The sequence below is a fragment of the Camellia sinensis genome, chromosome 5 (genome assembly GCF_055761805.1).
Source record: "Camellia sinensis isolate YWXY chromosome 5, ASM5576180v1, whole genome shotgun sequence".
Classification (NCBI taxonomy): domain Eukaryota; kingdom Viridiplantae; phylum Streptophyta; class Magnoliopsida; order Ericales; family Theaceae; genus Camellia; species Camellia sinensis.
Window position 1 is genome coordinate 18,968,161 of NC_138965.1, and position 19,081 is coordinate 18,987,241.

At 36.2% G+C, this 19,081-nt stretch overlaps 1 protein-coding gene across 1 annotated transcript; it reads right to left on the reverse strand.

Moving 5' to 3' along the window:
- Positions 1-6,421: 6,421 nt before the first annotated feature.
- On the reverse strand, positions 6,422-18,484 carry LOC114315872 (protein TPR1). Its single transcript, XM_082871584.1, has 4 exons — positions 18,161-18,484; positions 15,710-15,889; positions 15,505-15,618; positions 6,422-6,542 (listed from the first exon to the last, which is right to left on the reverse strand). Exons 1-4 carry the CDS (start codon positions 18,238-18,240, stop codon positions 6,422-6,424), a joined length of 495 nt encoding a protein of 164 aa, XP_082727710.1. The 5' UTR covers positions 18,241-18,484.
- Positions 18,485-19,081: the final 597 nt, after the last annotated feature.

A 19,081-nucleotide genomic window follows, 5' to 3' on the forward strand; every position in this document is an offset into this window, starting at 1 on the left:
ATTCATCCTTACTTTTGAATACCTACAAAGTCAAATAAATATTATCAAACATTTACATTTGTTGAGCAATTCGAAACATAATCATTATAATTTCGTAGAGTGAACTTGTTCAGTTGTGAATCGAGTAATGTAATCCAACACAAAATCCGTGCAAACCTGACTTCCTTGAGTTGACACATATTCCTACATGTTTTGTATAACATTACAAATTTTTAATAACATTATAAAGATTAATTTGCAATTCGAAACTGTAAATTTGGTATGCAGTTTGCAAATTTGGAATATAAAATAGGAAAAAAAAAATTTACTTTATTCGGAAGTACAGTGTTGAACAAAATGATAATTTTCGAAAATAGTTGTCCGAATTAATTTTAAAATTTTGGAAGTTGAATGTTATAAAAGTTAACTTATTTCGGACAACAACTTCCGAAATTAAATACTCATTTCGAACAACAACTTCCGAAATTAAATACTTATTTCGGACAACAACTTCTAAAATTAAATACTTATTTCGGTAGTAGATTTCTGAACAAAATAATATACTTCGACTCTGGTTATCCGAACGACGCTGGAAAAAAAAAAGGAAAAAAAAAAGAAACGAGAAACTCACATTTCCTTCGCTGTGTTTCTCATAAACATTTATTTGCTGATTTTCAAAAGACAAATCCTCCATAACAATGATGAATGAGGAGGAAGCTACGAATGAGGAAGGTTAATGTTTTCCCTTCTAGCTTAATGTATGATGAATGAGAAAGAATTCAACAGCTTCAATGGAAGAAGCTACGAACTTGGCGGTTCAACATATGTGAAGTCTAGATGTGCATTGAGATGTTTTGTATTGGGTATGATGTTTAAAATGGTAATTTCACTTAGGGATAAAATTGTAATAAAAATAAATATCATTAAGTATATGTATAGAAGGGATTTGGTGTGTGTAGATAGAAGCTCCCTTGTAGTGAGGCAGCGAGAGGTGGGTGACGTGGAATGAGGAAGGTGGTGAGGTGGCTCAAAGAATCATTCTACACTCTTCTCCTACTTCTTAAACTTCTCTACTAGAAAACTATAAAAATTACTCAGTAACGATTCAAAACACTAATTTTGATATTTTAATAGAGTATTAATAACATGACAAAGAAAACTAAATAAATCAAGACCAAAACATCACATCATTAGAACTAATTTTAGAACTCAAAAATTAAAACTCCAAAACATTTTTCATTACTCATAACTTTGATTTTTTTACCAACAATCCACTCACACAAATTTTACTCAATTATGTCGGTAAATTTGATAATTTTTTATTTTTTAAAATATAAAAAAAAAACTTTAGATCAGTCTAAAACTAGAAAAATAATTATAAAATTAATTAAAAAATTTATCAATATTAATAATTAAAATTATAAACTTTTCTATCTATATACAATAACTTTTTCAAATTACCTCTCATTGGTATTTTTCTAATAAAAGATATATTTGACATATATATTTTTAAATTTTTATTTTACAAATAAGTGAGATGATTGAAAAGAGGTAGATGTCTAGTGGCTGAAGGTGTTGACAACCAAACGATGACTGAAGATGGTTGGTGGCGACTAGGATGATTGTCAAGCGTGAAAGGTGGTTTTTGAAGGATAGCATCGGCGATCATGGCCAGAGGTCGAGGTAGTCATATGTGGTGGTCTAAGGCGGTGATCATCAGACAATGGTAGTTGAAAAGCATGTGAGAATGAAGGAATGGGGTTTTTTTCTTTTAAATAAGTGAAATTATTATTTTATTTTTTTATGATTACAAAAATTTAGTAAATTTTGTAAATTATTTTCTAGTTTTTAAAACCAAAATAGATACCAAATGGATTTTTGTTTACAATTTTCAAATAATTCTGTAAATAAAACAGAAAGGATAAATTATGTTTTTAACCCCTGTAGTTTGATCAAAATTTTATTATTTCAAATTGAACATTTTGACCATTACACTTTGAATCTAGTTTCAATTCGATTATTTTATTCAAGTTACATAATAAAATTAACGATTTTGATACACTTGATTATATGTCCTTAAGGCTGTGTTTGGTTCACGGCTTTGCTGAAGGATTTGGAAATGAAAATGAAAAAGGTGTGTAAAACTAAATGAAATGTAGACTATGAAGCATGAGTATTCTGAAAATATTGTCGTACTCATACCGAGTACTGGAAATACGTATTGGATACTTTTTTTTTTAATGTTTTTTGACGATTGGATACTTCATGGGTACATCGGGAGTACACCAAGTTATGAGACATTGGTGAAGATACGTTTAATTTATTAGAGAGTTTTTGTTCTTATTTATTTGAAATTGCAAATCATTTACTTAATGTGTCAAAGATGAAAGATGTATTATTCAATGATGAAGTTGATGAAAGTGAAAACTGAAGTTTCAAGTTTTCAAATATTGCTTAGCTGGCTTCTGAAATGAAATTTTGTTTTGTAATTTCTTCTATTTAATGGTATTAAAATAGCTAATAGACTTTACTTTGGTATTAATATTGTTGAACTATGATTTCTCTTTTAGTTTTGTAATTTCTCCTTTTAGTTTTGGTATTGAATTTTGATTTGTAGATTGAATCTCAAAATACAAATTATTAAAAACAAAAAATTTATTGATGTACTCCAGTTGTACCCGTATCCTATTTTTTTTAAGTCTTACCATATTGGTATACCCGCATCATACCCGTATTAGTATCCTACCTATATTCGTGCTTCATAGAATGTAGGTATATTTTATTCACATTTCGCATACATCTTCCCTTTCCAAATCTCTATCCAAATCTATAAACTAAGCACAACCTAAAGCAAAAGCAAATAGTAGAGACAAGGTGATGTAGCACAAAATGCAAAATAGCAACAATTTTAGAATCTGTTGATTCAAACAAGAATACCGGAAGCAAGATTCATCTCTAGATTCATTAATTCACAAAGAATACCTAGAATAAAGCTCAACAATAGTTGATTCACAAAGAATACCAAGATTGGAACAAACGAATATAAAACTCGAAATATATTAATTCTCAAAAACTGAAAAGTCCTAAGGCTTACATCTATTATTTACAAGCAAAGATAGACCTAACTTAAATAGGAAACAACCGAAATTGACAAAAGTCATAATGCAATACAAAAATAAGGAAATATAATGAAAATTACCAAAAATAGAAATATTGTAATAAAATAAGGAAGCTACTAATATATGTCTCCACGATCATGGCAGACTTTTTGAAATCAGATTCCAAGGTTTATGTTAGGAGTAATTGAAGTTTCAAATCTTTTCAAAAACGACAAATTCACAAATTTGACCACCCAAATGATGAACTTTGTCCAAAACCCACTGGGATTCATTGATCCACCCAAATGGTGTAGTGGGTTAGGTTTAGTGGAGTAGGTGAGGTGGTAGTGGTGTAGTGGGTTAGGTTTAGTGGAGTAGGTGAGGTGGTAGTGGTGGTAGGTGATGGTAAATTCTAACAGCCCCCCGCAAACTCAAGGAGGATAGAAACTAACCAACTTGAGTTTGAAGAGAGGAACAAAACAAGAAAATACATAAAAAGGATAGGAGACACTGTATGGTCGTGTCAGACCGTTGGTGAAGACACTGTATGGTGGTGTCATAACGTTGTAGAGGACACTGTATGGTGGTGTCATAACGTTGTAGATGACACTGTATGGGGGTGTCATAACGTAGTAGAGGACACTGTATGGTGGTGTCAGACCGATGTAGAAGACAGTTTATGGGGTCATGTCGGACCGTTGTAGCAGACAATGTTGTGACAGTTGTTGTGACAGTTTACGGAGTCTTGCTGGACCCTTGTAGAAACTAACCGGAATCAATGTCGGGACAGTTTACAGAGTCTTGTCGGACCCTTGTAGAAACTAACCGGAATCTATGTCGGGACAGTTTACAGAGTCTTGTCGGACCCATAAAGGAGCTAACCGGAATCAATGTCGGGACAGTTTACAGAGTCTTGTCGGACCTTTAAAAAATACACTGTATGATGGTGTATATAGGCTGCCCAAATATAGATATATATGGATATATATAGTGAGCCCTCAAAAGTCGCGCCCTCAAAAGGCGCGCCCACTTTATCAAAAGATGTGCCATGAAAAGGCGTGCCAGATTGTCGGGCGTCAAGAGGCGCGCGATGCGCGTGGCTGCCTCGGCTATAAGACAGAGGCTGAGGCCGAGGCAGAAGCAAAAAAACTGCGAAATCCTCTGTAAAACTCTTCGTTGTGCTGAGAGAGAGAGGCTGTAACACTGTTGTCCTTTGTAAAACTCTTCGTTGTGCTGAGAGAGAGAGGCTGTAACACTGTTGTGCTGAGAGAGAAACTCTGTAATACGTTGTAACACTCTGTTGCCCAGAAAAATGGCCTCGTCCTCGTCTTCCCGTGGACTGCTCACCCTCTTTCCCGACCTCAACGAGTCAACGAGAGAGAGAACTGGTGCGGTGGCACTGGAACCTCAACCAAACACCGCTGGGTATACTCCGTTGAACTTTCCGATGCAGTCTGTGGAGCAAAGAATGGCAGTGCTGTCGGATGTGGAGGCCAATCAGTATACTTTGAAGGTATGTGTGGAAAGCATGACGGCGGTCACAAACCTGTCGAACCGGCTGCAGAGTAGGACAAATGAGGTGCAGCAGTTAAACTCCCAACTGGCTCTGCTCCAACGCATGTATAAGGATGCGCGAGCAGAGATAAGTGTGCTAAAGGCAGAAAACAAGGAGCTGAAGCGGAAGGCCACCGTGATGTTTCGATTTGGAGGTCCGCCATATGCTGCAGTGGAGGAGCAGGGAGTAGTGATCATGCCCAGTGGAGTAGGAAACACGGAGGCAACACCGGCAAGGGCCGCCCAGGACGGAGGCAAGAAGAAAAGACCGGCGGCAGAGTAGAGAAGAAAAAATCCCGCCTGTGGATGAGGTTGTTTGTTTGTTTGTTTGTTTGTTTGTTTTTTTTTTTTTTTTTTTTTTTTTTTTTTTTTGTGTTTGTTTTGATGTAAAAGTGTGATCGGGGTGGATCCCCTGAGATGAATAAAAGGACGTTGAGTTTGGTGTGCAGTGCATCTACGTCGTTGTGTTTTTTTTTTTTTTTTTTTTGGTGGAAAAAAAGAATAATAATAAGAAATAAAATGAAGTGGGGGATAAAGGTGAAGAAAAATTTCGGAAGGTTAAAGTAATAAAAAATAAAATAAGGGAAAGAAGGTGATGGGTGTGCAAAACACTGTGTGGTTCGGGTCCTTGTCAAAAGAGGAAATAAAATAAATATAAAAAACTATGAGTGGGGAACAAGAGTGGGTGGAAAGAAGGAAATAAAAGAAAAACATAAAGAAATGGAGTGGGTGTGGCGTATGATAATACTGTGTAAGAATGACATGGATCCAATAATTTAATTAATCGATAAAGCAGCAACTAAAGGTGGTGAAAAAAACTAATAATAATAATAATAAAAGAAAGGTGCACATGGGTTAGTTGGAAAGTAGAAAAGGAGAATAGGAAAAGAAAAAGAAACGAAAAGAGGGAGACAAAAGTGGTGAATGATGGGCTCTGCTGTGGTTATATGGGTTTGTGCAAAAGTGGTGGATGTGGGTCGGACCCTTGACCTCTCAGCCCTTGGATCATACGAAGAGCTTTACAGAAATCTGGCCAACTTGTTTGGCATAGAAAGATCAGAGATGTTGAGCCAGGCATGCTCACTTTGGACTATCTTCCGCAGATCTCCACTTCAACAAACTTCACTCGGGTCTGTTTCCCCTTGGATCGCAGCGACTTGATTATGCTGTCCAACCACCTAGAGTTCCCATTGGCAACCTTACGGACAATCCAAAGGACAACAAGAATTTATCTTGCTGGCTCACCATGGGAATTTCTACCCAAAATTCAAAGAAAGATAACGAAACAAAGACACCTATGTTCTTGCTATTTGGCCAGCCCATTCTAACAGAACAGCAGATCTCTCAGAGCTGCTCATCTGATGAGAATCCAGAGAAGACACCAAATTTTTCTGATGGATCGGGATCAGCGGTTCTCCAGAATGGTCCACCGGAGAGCGCATCTGATGATGGATCGCCCTGGTACAAAGATCACCAAAAATCTGAGTTTGGATTGGAGACTGGTCACTGTAATGTGTTTACAGCAGAGTCCTGTGGGGAGTGGCGGTAGTGGCGAGCAAGATGAGAAGGGAAAGGGTTCGACGGCTGAGGGTGTGGTGAATTCGGGTGCTTTGATTTGCTTCCACCTCCGAGGGAGGTTGCGAGACCGGAAACACACAACGGCGCCGTCAGTTGGCGAACCCAGATCGGATCCATTTGAAGAGAAGAATGGTGTAGAAAATTCTAGCGGATTAGGTTGAGGCCCGGCGGGCGGCTAAGGTGAGGTTGCCGCCCGCCGGGAAGTGAAAATACTAGATTCTAAACCCGCTCTGATACCATGTAAGAAAAACTGATGTATTATTTTTAAGCTCTATCAACATTATGCTACGAGCTGTTTTGGTGTCACTATACTTGGATAGCTGCTCATTTTCCCTGATATTCAAAGACAATAATAAACTTCCAAAATAAATTACTATTTTTCAAATTTCACTTTTTTGGCAGAATTTAGAAAAACTAAAACTACTAAATAATAATATTACCTTGAGCTAGGTGACACATGAAATTCCCAATACTCCATTGGAAAATGCTATTTTACTAGAATTTATATACAAAATCTGCTTCCAAAATGACGTGGCAGTGACGCACTTATAAATTATGTTCATAATAATGGGATTTATGTTTTTAAATAAATGAATCACAGTAAGTCATGCAATTTTGTACAGTAATTTTGTACAAGCTTTCTGTTTGTATAGCACTATTCTCTATTGAATTTTCCAAGTTGGCAATAAAAAATTGAGGAAAGTGTTACTTTTAGAGAATACTAAGATTAGGAAATGATTGTGATATCATCCCCTTTTTATATTAATAAAGATTAATAATTACAAGGGAGCCCTAAGGCATAGAATAATTACAATTGAATAAAAAAATCCAACTAACAATATTCTAACACTCCCCCTCAAGCTGGTGCGACGATATCTCTCGTGCCCAACTTGCTTAGGATGTCATGCAATGGCTTACTCCCAACTCCCTTGGTGAGGATATCAGCGAGTTGTTCAAAAAAATACACAAATGGAGTACATATTGTGCCACTAGTGAGCTTCTCCTTAATGAAATGGCGATCAATCTCAATATGCTTTGTCCTGTCATGTTGAACTGGATTGTGAGCGATGTTGATAGCGGCTTTATTATCGCAGTATAACCTCATGGAGTCCATCTAATCAATACCTAGATCACTCGACAATAACTTGATCCATAAAAGCTCACACCCCCCTTGTGCCATAATTCTAAACTCAGCTTCTGCGCTGGACCTGGCAACCACATTCTATTTCTTACTCCTCCATGTAACTAGGTTGCCTCCAACAAATGTGCAATACTCTGAAGTCGATCTCCTATCAGTTATTGTTCCAGCCCAGTCAGCATCCGTATAGGCTTCCACACGAAGATGATCGTGCTTTGAAAAATAAAGACCCTTACCAGGAGCAGACTTCAAGTACCGCAAAATTCTTATGACAACCTTGAAATGAATCTGATGAGGAGCATGCATAAACTGGCTAACCATACTGACAGCAACAGCAATTTCTGGACGGGAGTGAGATAGGTAGATGAATTTACCGACTAAATGTTGATAGCTCCCCTTATCAACAGCTGCTCCTCCTTCATCAACCCCAGTTTCTGATTGAGTTCCAGTGGAGTATCACAGGCCTTGCAGCCAAGCATCCTAGTTTCCTTCAATAGGTCAAGCACATACTTCCTCTGTGAGATAAATATCCCATCCTTAGAGCGAGCAACTTCAATTCCCAAAAAATACTCCCCGAGTCTTTGATTTCAAATTCACTTGCTAAACATTTCTTCAACAGAGGTATTTCCTCACTATCATCACCTATAAGAACTATGTCATCCACATAAACAATGAGCGTTGTAGTCTTACCACGTGAGGAATGTTTCACAAACAAAATGTGATCTGCTTAACTCTATTTGAAGCCATAATTTAGCATAACCTGAGTGAATCTCTCAAACTAAGCCCTTGTTGACTGTTTGAGACCATATAATGCCCTCCGAAGCCGATATACTTTACCCTTTGTCTGATGATCCTTAAAACCAGGAGGAATGTCCATATATACCTCTTCTTCAAGGTTACCATGGAGAAAGGCATTCTTTACATCAAACTAATGAAATGGCCAATCTAAATTAGCTGCTAAAGAGAGAAGTACTCTGACAAAATTCATCTTAGCCACAGGTGCAAAGATCTCCTGATAGTCAACGCCATATGTCTTAGTGAACCCTTTTGCCACAAGTCTAGCCTTGTAACGCTCAATAAAACCATCCGCTTTGTGTTTCATAGTATACACCCATTTGCATCACACAAGTCGTTTGTCCTTAGGTAGCTCAGTCAATTCCCAAGTGCCATTCTTCCTAAGTGCTTTCATTTCCTCAATCATGGCAAGTTTCCACTCAGAGGTAGCAAGAGCATCCTGGAAATGGTTAGGAATGCCAACAGAGGAAATATTTAACACAAAAGCTCTCTATGAGGACGACAAATGAGAGTAGGACACAAAATTTAAGATACGATGTTAAATACAAGATCTCACACCCTTTCGTTTGGCAATAGGAACATCAAAATCAGTAAGAGTATCAAGATCAATGGGCTCAAGAGATTCAAAGTTACCTGGACTCTCATCAAAAGCAACAGATGGCAGTGGATGAGCAAAAGTGGTCTCTTGTATCCAGTTAACTTTCTGTCTGTCTTTGTCTCTAACATACACTTGCCCTTCCCAATCCTTGGTGACATTCGGTTCTATAGTCCCAATAAGAGGTGGTGGGGCAAGAACAACTAGTTCCACCATAGGAGTCACAGGAATCACTTCACACTAAGACTCCCCCTGAAAGGACGACTGTGACACTAGAGAGGACAAAAAATAGGACTGGGACTTAATAAATGTGGCATCCATAGACACAAACCACTTATGAGGAGGAGTGTAATAACATTTATACCCCTTTTGAATAGGAGAGTACCCAAGGAAAACACATTTGAGGGAGTGAGGATCCAACTTACCACAAGTAGGTGAGTGATTGTGGACAAAACAGACACAGCCAAATATTTTTGGAGGAATAAAAAAAAAGACTCGGAACCTAGGAGGACTTGAAGAGGAGCTTGTCTGTACAAGACCTGGGTAAGAAGACGATTAATAAGATAGGCAGCAGTGAGGACAACGTCACCCCAGTAGGACCGAGGCACACTCATAAAAAAACACATGTACAGATCCATGTCAAGAAGATAACGATTCTTGCGTTCCGCCACCCCATTATGTTGAGGGGTATTAGTGCAAGAGGTCTGATGGACAATGCCATGGGTAGAAAAATATTGCCCTAATCCAGAATCTATGTATTCCCCCCATTATTAGAACGAAAGATTTTGATAGTGATCCCAAACTGAGTACAAATCATCTGATGAAAATTGCAAAATACAGAAAAAAATCTCACTTTTGTCTTTCAGGAGATACACCCGAGTAGTACGAGAGAAATCATCAATAAATGTCACAAACTAGGGGTGCAACTCGGGCAGGTTCGGTCGGGTTGAGGGTCTGTCCAAGCCCGATCCGAATTGTATTTGGCACTGCCCAAGCCCGCCCAAGCCCGACCATGAACCCGAACATTGTTGTCCAAGCCCGGCCCAAGCTTTGTATTTTGAACTCGGGTTGCCCGAATTGCCCGAGTTCAGAAACCTGTAGGTAGATCTAAGGGTAAACATAAAAGATAATCTAATGGTAGAAAACTAACCAAAAAAAAATAAAAAATAAAAATTAAGACTAACTCTTTTACTTAATAGAAGACTAACCAAAAAATAAATAAATAAATAAAAATTAAGACTAACTCTTTTACTTAATTTATATATATTATATAATTTATATAATATATTAAATTGAATTCGGGTTCGGGTTGCTCGGGTTGGCCATTGGTTCTGCCCAAGCCCGGCCCGAATTGCAATTCGGGCATAAAAAATCTGCCCAAGCCCGTCCAGATTACAAGATATAGTTGCCCAAGCCCTAAAAAAACTCGGGCTGGGCTCGGGTTGCTCGGGTTGAGCCCGCCCGAGTTGCACCCCTATCACAAACCATAGATGACATCTCACAGATATAACACGAGATGGACCCCAGACATCAGAATTTATTAATAAAAAAGAATCTAAACTTTTATTAAAACTGGGAGCAAAAGAAGCTCTGTGTTATTTTTCAAGTTGACAAGACTCACAAAGACACTCAAACACATTATTGTTTACAAAAACAAATGGAAATAAATGCTTGAGTAAATAAAAAGAAGGATGCCCAAGATGCCAATACCACAACCATAGATCATCTTTGGTAGTAAGTGTCACGACTCAAACCCGCCCCTACAAGTATAGCGTCGTAACCGGCCAGTAATCCTCGGATTACCGAAGGTCTCTGCTTGAATTATAAAATATAAGGGGCTAGCGGAAGCAAATATACAAACATACATAGTCCACTGAGCTATGTAGATATATATGGTACAGAAATTTCAAAAACTTTATATACATATATGTGACGTCATAAATCCAGCAGTCTTACGTCGTATTCATTACAGATATAGCCAAAAGGGAACTTAGCCCAAAATACGCGTAAACAGAAAACTTGTAATCCAAAAGAAAACAAAGTCTCAAAGATGTGTACTACCAAGGGAACCTCCTCGAAAGGCACAACAGCTGGTTGACATGACTGAGACTCCAGGTTATCAACTCTGCGCGTGGTCACGTGCCTGATCACCTATATACATATATAATACAGTGAGCTGGAGCCCAGTGAATAATAACAAAGTAAAGGTTTTAACTGAATGATGCCCATAATAGATATAGCTTTCAATTCTCTTTTCGAAACAGAAACATGAGTATAATCATATCAGAAACAGTCATAATCATATTCATATCATGCGTGGTACATCCATTAGCTTTAACATATCTCTTTGGTCAAGCATATCGAGTTCCGTAATGGAACCTCTGGTACCGGGTAGCATATCTCATACATGGGCCACGGTATTGTCTCCCCGGACGAGGGCCTCATGACCATAAGCCACAGTATTATTTCCCTTAGGCGAGGGCCTCCGCTAAGGATACCACATAGACATTTCAAAGAAGTGGATCATCATTCATGTAATCACAAAATAGCCTTTTTGTATCATTTGGAAACAGTTCATATCATATAATGTTCATAATGTACTTCATATTGAACATAATTTTACTAAGTTATTACTCACAAATAATTTCACAAATAGCTTCGATAGCAAACCAATGGATCAATAGCTCATGGCGCATTACTTGCACAAACATAATAGATACACATATTGAAACGCATGCTTGGATAGTACTTATTCTTAGTGTGTTTCTAAACCTTAGCCTCATTATCATGTCTTAATCATGGCCTAGGCATGCCTAAGATGCAATGAAGATGCCAAAACAAGTTGTTCAACACTTAGCCAAATTTGCTGAAACCAGGGTCCTCGCTCGAGCGCAACTTCCTTTGCTCAAGCGGAGGGTCAAAACGGTGAATGATCACTCGAGTGCAACTTTTTGAGATCTTCGCTCGAGTGCAACTCTTGTCGCTCGAGCGGTCTGCAAAATGTGTAAACTTCTGAGAGCATGCATTTTACGCTCGAGCCAACTTTTGGTCGCTCAAGCGGAAGTGTAACATACTAACTGGTCGCTCGAGTGCAGGTTTCGTTGCTCAAGCAAAGAGGCAGAATTCTGAAATTTTCAGATTTGCTCCCAAGCTCAAAACTTGATTTCAAAGCTGCAAATCATGGTCTTTTGGGCCAAAAACTAAAGGAAACTAGTGTAAACTTGTAAAACATGATGAATTCAAAAATCATTTCGCAAAATCAAGGCCCAAAGCATGCCAATTCTTCCAAATTCAAACTTGAAATATGAAAACAATACATGAACTTAACATGCAAGTACTTTATTGACTTCAAAGCGTCCAAAACATGATCAAATGAGGTGTTTAACTCAAGGGCATGTTGAATTCTCAGAACAAGACCAAAATATGGACATGCAAAAAGGAAATTCTTTGAAATCAACTTCTCAATGCCATGAACTATGCATGCATGCATAGTTTGAGTTACAATTCCATAATTCTAGCTTAATTCTCATGTCATTCCTCCTCTTTCACTTGAATTCTTACATGAACTAACACAATTATATAACTAAGGGTTAGATTTCTTATCTTAGGTGTTCTAGAGGTTCAATTGCTTGAGCTTCCAAATCCAAACCTTTAATTTCCCACAATTCTTCTACCAACTCTTGAGTTCAAACTCTCTCTCTCTCTAGGCTTCCCTCACTCACTCCCACATTTTTGCTTTCAAGGAGATGAAATAAGAGTGTAAAAATGCACTCTAGAACCCACTTATGCCTTATATAGGCTCAAATATAAAGGCTTAATTAATGGTTAATCCATGGACATTATGTATTCTAATTATTCGGTTTCGAAGCGAAATTAAATTGAACCTATCATAAAATTCTAAAAATTCCAATAAACACATAAACCAAGTCAATTTCATGTTCGGATGCCGATAAGGCTTTCAATTCACAAAACATAACAGAACACAAACAGATATGCCTATGCAAAACAGATTAGAAACTCATATAGCACATACCACATGCAATTAATGCAAAATTTTCACCTTAATTACTTATTAGGCATTCTTAATCATAGTTTAACGGTTAATCATAGGTCGGGGTTGTTACAGTAGGACTCATGGTAGAAGAATGAGCAAACTAGTCTGGTTGATTCAAGAAGTAGAGACCGTTTTCTGCACTACCACTGCCAATCGTCCTTCTCGTGACAAGGTCCTGAAAAGACAATGATTAGGGAAAAAAGTCATACTACAATTCAAATCCTTTGTAATACGATTCAAAGATAACAGGTTAACAGAAAAATTGAGAACATGGAGAATAGAAGATAGTGGTATGGTAAGAGTGACATGGACTAAACATTTTCCAGAAATAGAAGAAACAATACCATTTGCAATTCTAACTTTGTCCTGACCTGAAGAGAGCTTATAGGCAATGAAAAGATCAGAGGATCCAGACGTATGATCGGAGACACCAGAATCAATAATCTAAGGCAAAGACTTATGAGAAAGGAAAACACGAGGAGAAGATGCTAAATTACCTGAGCGGGCAAACAACGAGAAAGATGTACTGAGAGCAATAGATGGCCGGCAGTCCAGCAAGTAACGCAGGACATCCTCAAGCTCATGAGTAGTCATGCCAGAGAGACCATCAGAAGCCTGGCCAACGGAAGTAGAAGTAGAATCAAGTGTATCAACAGCACTTGACTGATGAGCCCGTGGATCAGAGCCACGTCCTCAAGACTGGCCTGACTGACCTCCTCTAGAACTAGACCGATCACCTCGACCCCCGAATAGAGGCCCATGAAGCTTCCAACACGTCTCACGAGTATGCCGCGGCTTGCGACAGTAGTCACAGAATACAGACTCCTTGGCGGCAAACAAAGGGATGGGAGTCAAGCCGAGGCCATCTCTAGGGGTAGACAGTAAGGCAAAGCGGTCAGTAAAGACAGGTGACATCATAGCAGACTGACGAGTTTCCTTATTTTGTACAAAAGCGAATGTCTCCTGAAATGAAGGAAGAATGTCCATACCCAGAACTCGACTCCAAATCAGATCATACTCCACATTAAGACCGGCCAAAAACTTGAAGACCCTTTCCTGTGCAATAAACTTCATGTACCCGACTGAATCAGCAGTGCAAACAGGTTTATAGTCCTGCAGGTGATCAAGGCGTTTCCAACCGTTGGTGAGGAAGGTAAAGTACTGAAGAACAGTCTGCGCTCCCTGAACAGAGCTCTCAATAGAACAACGCAACTCAAATGCTTGTGAGAAATTCCCTTTGCAGAAATAAGTAGTAGTCACTGCCTTCTAAATATCCTATGCAGTGTCCATAGATAGATAGCCCTCTCCAATCTCTGGGGCCATAGAATGTATCAACCAGCCCATAATTAGGGAGTTGGTGATCTCCCACTGATCATAACCTGGGTTCGTGGTGCTGGGTGCATGTATCCTGCATCCTGCCATCAACATACCCCATCTTCTCTTTGCTCTTCAAAAAAATAGTCAAACTCTGCGACTACGCTAGATAGTTCTGACTATTGAATAGAGAGGCAGTGATTTTAAAAATAGAGTTAGGGTTATCAGTCATAGTAGTAGGTATCATGGAACTCTCACTCTTAGGTGTCTGAGAAGTAATGGACCCACTGGTATAATCTGCCATGGATACTATACTACCTGACCCTCAACAAAAACTAGTGTCAATCACAAGCCCGGAAGATTGCGGCGGAATAGTAAGCACAATGACCACTAAGAAAATGAAAGAATTAAACACTCATCAAATTTTATTTTTTTTCCTTTTTTTTTAGAGAAGAAGAGAAGAAAAAAAAAATAACAAAGGTCAAACACTCATCTCAAAGTCATGATAGAAGCAGTCAAAGCACAAGGTCAACGGAAGCAGTCAAAGCACAAGGTCAAACACATATGTAGACGACACAGCAAAGGGAGACGAAGGAAGCTAGAATGCCTCGAGGCTGTCGGCAAGCCAAGACGACACAACCACAGTGGTCGACAAGGCAGGACGACATAGCCTCAATGGTCAGCAAGGCAAGAAGGCCTGTCGGCAGGGACCAACACAAGTCTGGGCACCTGCGACAATAATTAAAGGGGTCAACTCAAGCCAGAAGACCTGTCGGCAAGAACACAGTGGTCGACTTAGGCCAAGAGGCCTGTCAGCAGGGACCAACAAGAGACTCGGGCACCTACGACAGTGGTCGACTTAGGGTTGCCTCCTTCAGGTGCAGTCAAACCTGGTTTAGGGTGGGAGCTTTGTGGTGGCTGTGTGGTGTATGGATTTAGGGTTTAGGGTTGTGGCTCTAATACCATGTTAATTTTAGAAAATACCAAGATTAGAGAATGATTGTGATATCATCCCCTTTTTATATTAATAAAGATTGATAATTACAAGGGAGCCCTAAGGCATAGAATAATTACAATTGAATAAAAAAACCTAACTAATAATATTCTAACAAAAAGTTAAAGGCTTCATTTTGTTCTATTAAAGCAACAAGACGACTAAAAAATTAAATGCTATGTAAAATGAAAGAATCCCAACTAAGCTAACCAATTTTGTTAGGCTCAGTTAAGTGGGCTTATGTCTTGTGGTTTTTTGAATAATTACGATTTGATGATTCAAAATCTCACATTCATTTCTCAAATCTTCTTATCAATTAAACAGAGGATACGAGAAAATGACTTCCAATTTTCAACCTAACGCACATTGACATAACATTTATGTAACAAAAAAAAAATCATTTACCTGAAATTGCCAAGTGTTGAAAGCTGAGTGATTTCTTTATATAATTCTTCATTGAATGTTGAGAACACTTTCAACTCGTTCACTAATATGTCAACCGCCTTTGCTTTGTCTTGCCTAATAATGTCAATCAAACGCATAATGACAATTAAATTCTTTGTGAACAATGACAGTCTCAAAAATAGAAACAGACGAAATATAAATATACCAATCAAGAGCTTCCATACACTTCTGTTTCCGGATTTCAAAGAATATCTTCATGGAGTATCTGTTATCGTCCACCTTAGTAAATCCAGATAGGTACTTCTCAACTTCTTCCCACCCACCAGCGTGTACTTTCTCCTCGAAGTATTTCATATTGAAGAAAAACCCTGACTCTTGTTCAAGCCTACAAAACCCACGATCACTTTCAAATGAAATTAACCATTTCAAAGCTGCAAAATATGATTAAGCGACAATCCAATATATATGTGTGTATGTGTAAAAAAATTATATATTCATGCTCCCCTTTTAGCTTCTCACGACTCTTTTTTTTTTTTTCATCATCTCTCACAAGAAGAGCATGGGAGGCTAACAAAGTAGTGTCAAATTCATTCCCTACAAATATATATGTATATATATTAAAATCTTTGACTCTTTGAACTCAAAATTTATTTATATTTTATTTTTCATTTTTATCCATGATAACCCATAAAAACCAAAATCTCTACTCAAATAGTCCTCATTCATTGAATTGGTTCTCAACTTAACAAGCCTAAATTCTAACTCCACAAGCCAATAGAAAAGAATTAAAATCTAAATTATCTTGTTTCTTCTTTAGCACCATTTTCTCCCCTTCCAAACAAAAATTTCTATATATTCACAGATCATAAAAATATCACTTCAAATCTTATATAATTCATTAAAAACACCTGGAAAATCACTGACTTGAGATCAATTTTCTGTTCTTTCTTTCCCTTTTTTTTTAAAAAAAATAATAATAATAAAAAATAAAAATAAAATATTATTGGGAAACAAACACAACATAAACCATAAAAACCAAGGTTGCGTTTGGTAAAATTTTGTAAATATGATTTGAGAGTATGAGTTGTATTTTAAATTTGTGAGTTGTAGAATTATGATTTGAGTGTAGAAAATTTGTTTGGTTATGATTTTTTAATAGAGTGTTGAATTGAGTTTTGAATTGAGTGTGGAATTGAGTTTTGAAAGTTTGATTTGACATGTGAAGTAAGAAAATTTATTTGGTTATGAGTTTTGAAAAGAGTTTTCAAAACTTAATTCAAATTGTTATAACTCATAACAAAACACACTACTTTCACACTATTGAAATTTCTGATCAGCCCTCGTAACCAAACTCTTTTTAAAATTCAATTAAAAAAATTTATTATTAACAGAAAATAATATTAATCAATTTTTTAATTGAAAATACTACAAAGGAAATAAATTTTTTTCAAAATAAATATTCAAAAAAATTTAAATCATAAATATTTAAATAATTTAAATAATCTAAAAAATTTAATAAGTAAAAAATTAAAATAAATATTCGAAAAATTTAAGGGGGATGCACCAATAAATCCCAAATTAATAACTTATATACTGTTTAGTCCTAAAAGTTTTCTTATAGACTGAAAGGTCCCATTACAATGTTTCGAACATCAGATTAATGTTTCGAACATTAGATTTCGAACATCAGATTAATGTTTCGAACATTAGCTTTCGAACATTAGATTAATGTTTCGAACATTAGATTGATGTGCAAATGGGACTAAATGGAGCATAAGAAAACTTTTAGGACTAAATGGTTCAACTTTTCAGAAACTAGGACTCATGGGTAAATTTTTCAAAATTTAAATCGTAAAAATTTAAATAATTTAAATATTCAAAAAATTTAAATAATTTAAAATGTTAATATTTTAAATTTAAAAACAACTCCACACTCAAATCGTAACCAAACACATAAAACAAAACTCAATTAAGAAATTATTTTTAAAACTCATAACCAAACATATAACTCAAAACTCCATACCACTTTTATAACTCTACACTCAAATCGTAACCAAATACATAACAAAAAAATTAAAATATTTAAAAATATTTTTATATAATAGAGTTTGAATTTATTTTTATAAAATATTTTAAAATTTAAAAAATTAAAATCGTAATATTTTGAAATTAAAATATTTAAAAATATTCAAAAAATTAAAAAATTTAAAAAATTGTAACATATTTAAATATTAAAATATTTAAAATCTTAACAAAATTAAAATATTTTAAAATATTCAAATATTTAAAATATTTAAAAAATTAAAATATTGATTTGAATTGAGTTTTTAAAAAAATTTTGAATTATATGTTTGATTATAAGTTTTGAAAAATAATGATTATGTTTTGAATTGAGTTTTGAGAAATGAGCATAGAATTATAATTTGAAAGTTCAAAACAAACAACACACTCAAATCAATGGGTGGAACTATAATTTGAGAGGCTTATCAAAATGGAGCCCAAATTTTTCCTTTAACCACAAACAAAACAGAGTTGATAAAATAAAAATGCAGAGATGAGATTCACAGCACACAAAGATACATATACATCCATGTATATACATATACATATACATATATATATATATATAGAGAGAGAGAGAGAGAGAGAGGCTCACTTGTGCACCGACTCCGTAAATTTCTCCTCCTCCAGGAACTGGAGTATGAGAAACACCAATTCCCTGCTGTGCGAGGACATTTTGCCCCAGACCTCAACTCACTTCGAATCTCAAATCAAAAAAAAACCCAAAACACTTCCAAAAAACCAAAATTCCGATTCGAAAACCACCGGATCGAAAGAGAGCGTAGGGAATTTTAGGGTGAGAAAAAAAAAAACTCCAATAGGAAAGGCTAAGGAGGAGAGAGAGAGAGAGAGAGAGAGAGATGGAGTGCGGGAAGACTAGACAAGCTCCAATGATATTGGCAGGGGTCTATCCATCTTTTCTCTACTGGCCAATCAGTGATAAGTTACTGTACCTATTGATACGACCATGTTGACCACCTACGACCAAAAATTTATTTTTAAAAGACTAATAAAAAAAAAACATTTCGTATTTTTTTTAAAAAAAAAATATATCTATTTGCACAAGCATATAAATTTATACACTATAAACATACATTCTATTTAATTATTTATGTATTCATAGATTTATATTCAAATATTTAAGGGGAATGCACCAATAAATCCCAAATTAATAACTTATACACTGTTTAATCCTAAAAGTTTTCTTATAGATTGAAAGGTCCCATTACAATGTTTCAAACATCAGATTAATGTTTCGAACATTAGATTTTGAACATCAGATTAATGTTTCGAACATTAGATTGATGTGCAAATGGGACTAAATGGAGCATAAGAAAACTTTTAAGACTAAATGGTTCAACTTTTCAGAAACTAAGGTAAATTTTCCAATATTTAATTTCTGCTTAAGATTTTTTATTTAAATATTATTTATAATGTGTATTGAGAATTTATATCATGTGTAAATATATATAATTACCCATTTTTTAATGACAATCTTAACAATTTAGTATGTCAC